Source organism: Strix aluco, chromosome 3 (genome assembly GCF_031877795.1).
Source record: "Strix aluco isolate bStrAlu1 chromosome 3, bStrAlu1.hap1, whole genome shotgun sequence".
NCBI lineage: Eukaryota > Metazoa > Chordata > Aves > Strigiformes > Strigidae > Strix > Strix aluco.
In genome coordinates this window covers 127,977,059-127,984,098 of record NC_133933.1, presented here as the reverse complement: position 1 = coordinate 127,984,098, position 7,040 = coordinate 127,977,059, and the positions used below count along the sequence as shown (strand labels likewise).

The window sequence follows — 7,040 nt, the reverse complement described above, 5'->3', positions numbered from 1 at the left end:
CTGAAGAAATGCGCATTTAACAAGAGTTTCAAATCTTTCCTCTAACTTTGACGTTAGATATTTGCATTGACAGATGGTTATCAAATGAAGTGACACTCAAAAGCGAGTTCCACACCGGTCTGTAGCGCTACTGAAACCACATTTCCAAAAAAGCTCCTTCCTTTCTCCACACGAGATCAAACTGCCGATGTAACAGCCCGGCGCTAGGGAACACGTTTCTCAAACTATCAGGGATCAACTCGGTTAAACGGGGAATGATAAAAGGAGTTAAGAAAGCTCTGGATTCAGCGGGAGTATCCGAGAGCTACCGATCATTTGTAAAGTGCAAATGGACTGTGAAATGTGAAGTGCTCTAAGCTGGTTTGGACACACTTCTGCTAAATGTCAGATTATCACTATTTCGGCAGTAAATGCAGTAAATCCAAACTACGCTAAACAGTGGGGGAAGGAAAGAGAGAAATGGAGAGGGAGTTATGTTTACAAAAATTGATAGACGCAGGTATTTGTAACCTCTTACCTCTTCTTATCACACCTCCTTGCCCGTTCAGTACAAGTCCACACTGGGCCTCCACTGAGCTCTTAGGTAATGAGGGGAAAAAAAAGGAAAGAAAGAAAAGAAAGAAATCAGATAAAGAAACCCACAGAAAGATCACATAGCTTTTGCTTTGTTACACGACTCCTCCAGGAACAATAGTTAAAGTGAACTGGAAAAACACAGTTACTCTCATCGAAGTGCTTTGGCGAAATCCCACCGCCATCCTGCAGTCTGTCCCGACCCCATCAAATGCAGAATAATTATCTCTTTTAAATAATGATCACGTTTAAGTACGAGTTTTTCCTGAACTGGGGACTTAGATCGGCAGTTATGTGACAGGATAGAGAGACAAACAAGTACTCTTGAAAGAAGTGTGTTCCCGCTCTACAGTTGCACGCACAAAGGTAACAACACACTTTTAGGTAGTATTTCTGTATGTTTAACTGTATTATTTATATATAAACACACAGCTAAATTAATATATATGTTTCGTGACACATATATACCCACTAACAAAGTGCGCACAGAAGTAGACAAAGAGAACAAACAACAGACGACCTATTGGGCTTTGCCGGCTACACAGAGTCGTAAGGGTGTTGTAACAATGCGTGTGTCCGCACATAGGTGGGGATGAATATGCATCTGTGTGCACACACACACAGAGGCACCCATGTGTGAGTCTGGGGTGAAGAACCATCCAAAAACCTGCCTAGGGCTTCTGGTGCACATCCGAAGGGATCTCACTTCTTTATTCTTCTGTTACAAGGCTGATTATTTGGGGATCTTCGCCCTCCTTAATAAATATTTTTATTGGAATGATAAAAGACTTGAAAGGGTTGGGTTTTCTTTGGGTTTTTCCTTATGTTGGGGTTAAAAAAACACAACAAACCAAACCTAAATCTTTGCCCAGTGGAAATGTGTTAAAGACGCATTTTCCTCTACAAACAAACGAGGTATTGGACATGAAAGAGGCCTTTAAGGGTGTTAACCTACTCAACAGCCCGTGAAGAGTTAAGTAAATGCGGAGAGAGTCGGTGCATAATAAAAACCCCACTTTACAAAACAACCTTTACAGTCCTGGCTCTCTCCCCCACTTTCACCATATTGGCGCTGGCCCTGTAAGACCTTCCTTTTCAAGGCTCTTTTTTATTTTAAGTGTTCTGCCTTAAAGTGATTATGAAATCAATATGAAAAAAACTTGGCGACTGAGCATAAATTAAAGCGGTGATGGGAAAAGGTGTGACAGTTTTCTTTGTTGCCCATGGAAAATCTTTTTAGGGCACTGAAAGATGCCACTCCAGCTCCAAGACTGTTTGCATCTGTTAGGCTGACTTAAACCGCCCTCGAAACTATTGGACATTCACTTAAAATTCTGTGCAGGGAAAAGTATATTTACATTTGTTGCATTTGAAATGAGGCATATGCTGATGAACGTTTTAAAAAGAAAGACCAAGGAGAAAGGGGAAGACTGGTTAGACCACAATTTTTGGGTTAAAAGTGTTTGTGTACAGCCCTGTTTCTGTTCGCCACCAAAACGCTTCTCCCTAAGCTCAAGGTGATATTCGCAAGAGCCCAAGTTTGTTCTGAATGATCTAAATCATAACGACAAATATTAATATTTTCAACTTCTCACCGCTCAGGCTTTTCCGTACCTCAGTACACTCCCTCTTCTGTTCGGGAAAAGAGGGAGGAGGAAAAATAAAGAAAAGATTAGGTACAAAGACGTAAGTCTCTTACTTTCAAATAAAGCGTGATCGAAAAATTAATATTTTCCAAAGAAAAGCTCTAGATTTTTTTCTTCTTTAAATAAATAAAAAAAGAATGTGCCTCTAGCAGCTTAACCAATCTCTCTCTCTCTCTCTCTTTTTTTTTTTTTTTTAAAGGGAAACATGTTGTTTGGTCGGATGACATTGCATAAATGACCAGTTGAATGGCACTAAGTCGAAAATTGGATAAACTATGGTGCTTTTTTGCCCGGGACTTAGGCATTGTCTGCTGTCTTGCAAACGTTCCTAATCCCCTCTTTTGAAAAATACAAGGCTTTGTGCCTGCCAAAGAAAAAAAATTTGTACAGATACAAAAAAATCAGCAGCAGACGTGGTTATAAAAAGGAGTAAATAGGTTTTAGTTGGGCTGAGCAGTGAATGGCAGATTTTTTTTTTTTTTTGAGGGGGGTAACATAAGGAGATCCTTGTGAAAAATGTAAACAAAAAATGGCCAGAGAGGATAAAATTATATAGTGAATTTTAATGGAGAAAGATAGGTTTAAATAGTTAGGGTTTCCTCCTCAGAGATATAAAAGGTAACAATCTTTGTTGTTGGGTTGTGGATTATTTTCTACCTTGAAAGAAAAGATAAAAGAAAAACAAGATTTATTTTCTCCGATATAAATAGATGTTTGAGGGGGTTTTGTTTTGTTTTGTTTTGTTTTTAAGGGAAGAAAATAAACCTTCTTAGTTTTACAAACTTCGGGTTTTTTTCCCGAGCCTTTGACCGCTACGTCTTTTTGGAAAGACCAACATAGCGAGCTTTGTATGACTGGGAGCGAGATTTGGGGGAAAAGTAAGTACAGTAAATACGGTTTTGTCTCTCTCCCCGCGGATCGGGAAGCCCTTAGTTTCTCCGCTCGTCGGGAGAAGGAAGGTTTGCTTTTGGTTTGGGGGACTTTTCGAAATGGGTGTTAGATACAGGAGGGCGTTGTTTGCAATTTTGGAAACCAATTTCCTTCAAGCAACCAGCTCAATTTACCGGAGGTGAATTTTTAGTGCGGGGGAAAGGATTTCTGAGAGGATAAAGCTGGGGTTTTGACACACAGAAATAGAATTTTTTGGATGGGTTCAGATGCCGGTTAGGGCGGGATAGATGAATGATTAGACACACAGAGAGATGAATTCCGCTTTATCCGCTTGTGTCTCTCTCCCTATTAACATCTAGATCGGATATTGAGAGGGATTTTTGTCATACTGAATATTTCTGACGGACGTTTGCTCCCGTTTATTTCTTCCCTGCCTCATGGCTCGGAGTTCAACGGAAGGTTTGCCTTTGTATGTATGTCGGAAAGCAGATTTATTTCCTGCCCTGCCTTTTTCTACTCCATCCCTTCCTTAACACATTTGCTTGCTCTGTCGGTGCAAGTTTTTTAAACACTTCCGTTTGCCGAAAGAAAGGAAAAGTTTAGGAAAGGCGAGAAGATGGGTTTGGTTTGGTTTCTGTGTGACTTTGGTAAGGGCTGGTACACGCACACGCGGACCCGCACAGGCACCCCGAGATCTCCGGATGAGTCCCACGGTCTCAGCTATCACAGAGACACAACCCACGCGGGGAAGTCAGGCGCGAGTTTGGGTTTTTTTTGTTGTTGTTTGGGCAAGGAAGAGCACTTGCTGCCTTTTTTTTTTTTTTTTTTTTTTCCCCTTCCCCCCCCCCCCCCCCCCCCTCCATTTTTTGTTGCTACTATTCTGGAGGGGACGGACTCTGGATCGGATTTTGGATGAATCTTCCCTCCTTTGTATGAGCTATTCTGAGCAGAGGAAAATGGGGAGGGTGCGGGGGGGACCAGGGCAGGGGGAGGGGAGAAGAAGGTGCCTCGAAAGGAGATCGCATGATATTTACCTGCAAATCGTCTGCTCCCGAGGCTGCAAGCCCGAGGCTTGGTCCTGGCAGGAGTCTTTGATCTGGATGCATCCCATATTGGGATCCATGGCTCATAAGAGACAGGTCGTGGCGGCGGTAAGCATCTAAGCACCCCAGCTCTCTCCTCTGCTCGTCCAAGCAAGAGGACTTGAGCGCCCGCGCATTGTGCAGGTTGATAAAATCAGTGGGTTCCCCATGGTGGATCTGCTGGTAGTATTGCTGGGAGTGATGGAGAGAGTTCAAGGAGTAAGCGTCGGGGTTGACTGCCGGGTGGCTGTGTTGGAACTCGTAGTGGAAGGACTGGTGGTGCAGTGGGGTGTACTGGTGGTTAGTGGAGAAGTACGGGGAGGCGAACTCGGTGCCCGTGGTAGAGTAAGTGAGAGGAGATGAGGAGGAATAGGCGACGGTCGAGTTGGCCACAGACTCCAGGCATCCAAGCTGCATCAAACGGTAACTGTTTGATCCGTCATGACGTATCTGAAAGGAAGAAGTGAAAAGAAGACCCCAAAACTGGAGGTTTGTCATGGAAAACCCCGGGTGCGGTTCTTCCAAGCACGCTGTCCTGCATAGCTTCTCCCCCTGCAGAACCGTCTAAGCCTGCGAGCGGCAACCCCAGCAACAAAAGATCCTTTCCTACCTTGGGCTGGTGCCATAAAGGTCTGTTCAAAAAATCATAAACAGCCCAGCCTGCCCTTAATACCGTCAAGCGAAAGGAATCCACGCACTGAAATAAAAACTAACTATCTATCTATCTGTCCATCCATCCATCCATCCATCCACCTCCTGATCACAGCTGTAATATCTGGGGCTGACACAAAAAAAAAGTCATCAAACAGAGGAAACTACCGCGAATACACACAAGTCCCGTCCCTATGTTACAGCGTTACACATTGAGAAAGCTTTGCCGCCTGCTTGCCTTCCTTTCTTCCTTCCTTCCCTTCTTTTTTTTTTTTTGAACCCCTATTTTTCTTTCTTTTTAAAATAACGAATCAGATCCAAAATTCCCCCCCTCCCCTCCTTTTCCTGCGTTTCGAAAGAAAAGGGGAGTCCTGCTTTTTAGTGAGAACTCCCCATTCCTGGCGAGCTGGTGGTGATTTCTCTCCACTTCATTATATTATTAGGGGTATTATTCTGATTTTCGTTCTGGCAACGGTTTTAACGTGGTAATGAGTTGCCCTTTCTGGCGACAGATGTCATAACGAATTTTCTCTCTATACTTCTTTAAGTTATCTCTGAAGCCGGATTATAATTAAATGTAACGGTCCAATATGGATTTAAAAAAAAATGGAAACAACCACACAGGCACATACACACACACATATGCACACACACGCACACACACATCCACACACGCGCGCACACACACACACACACACTCTCACACACACAAAATACCTCTGCATCGTGGACGAGACCTGGAAAGGTAGTTGACATTTTTTGGTTCTCCGAAAAAAAAAAAGAGAAAAAAAACTCTGGATAAAATTCCCCTCTCCAAATTTAAAAAAAAAAAAAAAAAAAAAAAGAAAAAATTTGAAAAATCCAAAGTTCATGTATTTCCCCAATTTTTTTTAGAAAAAATCTCTACAGACAGAGAGAATTTGCAATGTATCTGCATAGATCAGATCTCTCGCTTTTCCATGCACCTCCTTAAAAACCTGTAGGAACAAAATTTTCCCTCTGCACAAAAGCTGCTCCCTGGATCAGATTTTGTACTTGCTGGGTATTTCTTTGGCTGATGTCGTAGGTCCCTTGGTAATATAGAAGTTTTGAAAATTAAGCATCAGCACTGAGAACTGGGAGGACAATAGATAGAGGAGCTTCATCCCAGGAGACAAGGAATAAATATTGTATCTTCGCCTAATAAGGAACTGTAGGTTCTTTCAACATTTTTATACATTTTTTCCTCCACTCTTTAGAATGCTTTTTCTTACCCAGGCTAATATGGGAGCTAATCTGATCGAAGGGGGTATTTTGTGTACATTTTATTGGGAAGACATAAAGCTAATATATATTTATATATATTATTAAACCATCCTTTTCAATAGGTAAGTGCTCCTTCCTGTTGATTATACTGCTTTTAAATACTGACCAGAATCTAAGATTGCACATTTGTATGTGTGTCTGTTTAACTGTAATTTTTTTTTTTCTAAATGAAAACTATGTGGTTTGTTTTGGTTTGGTTTTTTTTTTTTTTTTTTTTTTTTTTTTTTTACCCTTGCATTTACATCGAATTTAAGTCCACCCCACACTCCAACCTGCTTTTAAAGCTTCCTAATATGCTATCTTACAGGCTTCTTTAAATAGCATTTTCAAACATAAAACTAGGGTGAGACCACAAAGTATCACTGCAGTGACATATTATATGGAATTATACATAAAATACATATAGATCTACGGAATTACATCTGTCTATATAGGAGAAAGAAAACGAGGGAAGGGAACGTATGAGCTAAAGACCACTGATAGCTGTTTTCCCTTCGACATTTCCAAGTGCCGATATATTTTAGTGATGGAAACGCACGGAGGCTGCGTAGCCCTGGGTTGCAAAGCTGGAGGGGTCCGTTAATTTATTTAGTGACACGGGTCCGAGGAGTTGCCACTCGGGGAATAAGTCCCCTCTGCCTGCTCAGCTCCCCCCTGTCCCTCTGCCTCTGTCCCCAGGTAGTGGCTCTCCAGCCCCCGAAGTGACAGCGGGCTGGGCACGGGGAGCGCCCGGGGGGGCCGCCCGCTGCCAGGCGAGCTTTTGGGAGGGGGGGGGGGGGGGGGGGGGGAGGTCACCCACCCTCCGAGAAGATGCCAGCCCAAATGGCATTTCCCGGCGGGGTGGCTCTGCTGATGGCTAGCTTCCACAAATGATAAGCCTGGAGATAGGAGA

The 7,040-nt window shown here is 42.8% G+C and overlaps 1 protein-coding gene across 1 annotated transcript in view; it reads right to left on the bottom strand.

Moving 5' to 3' along the window:
* Window positions 1-6,062, bottom strand: part of TFAP2D (transcription factor AP-2 delta) — a 49,545-nt gene extending 43,483 nt beyond the window's left edge. The window contains exons 1-3 of the mRNA XM_074820828.1: window positions 5,561-6,062; window positions 4,145-4,642; window positions 518-578 (exon numbers count right to left, since the gene is read on the bottom strand). Of these exons, the coding sequence (XP_074676929.1) occupies window positions 518-578; window positions 4,145-4,642; window positions 5,561-5,599 (598 nt within the window). The 5' untranslated portion in view covers window positions 5,600-6,062. The remainder of the gene's footprint in view (window positions 1-517; window positions 579-4,144; window positions 4,643-5,560) is intronic.
* Between the last annotated feature and the right edge of the window lie 978 nt (window positions 6,063-7,040).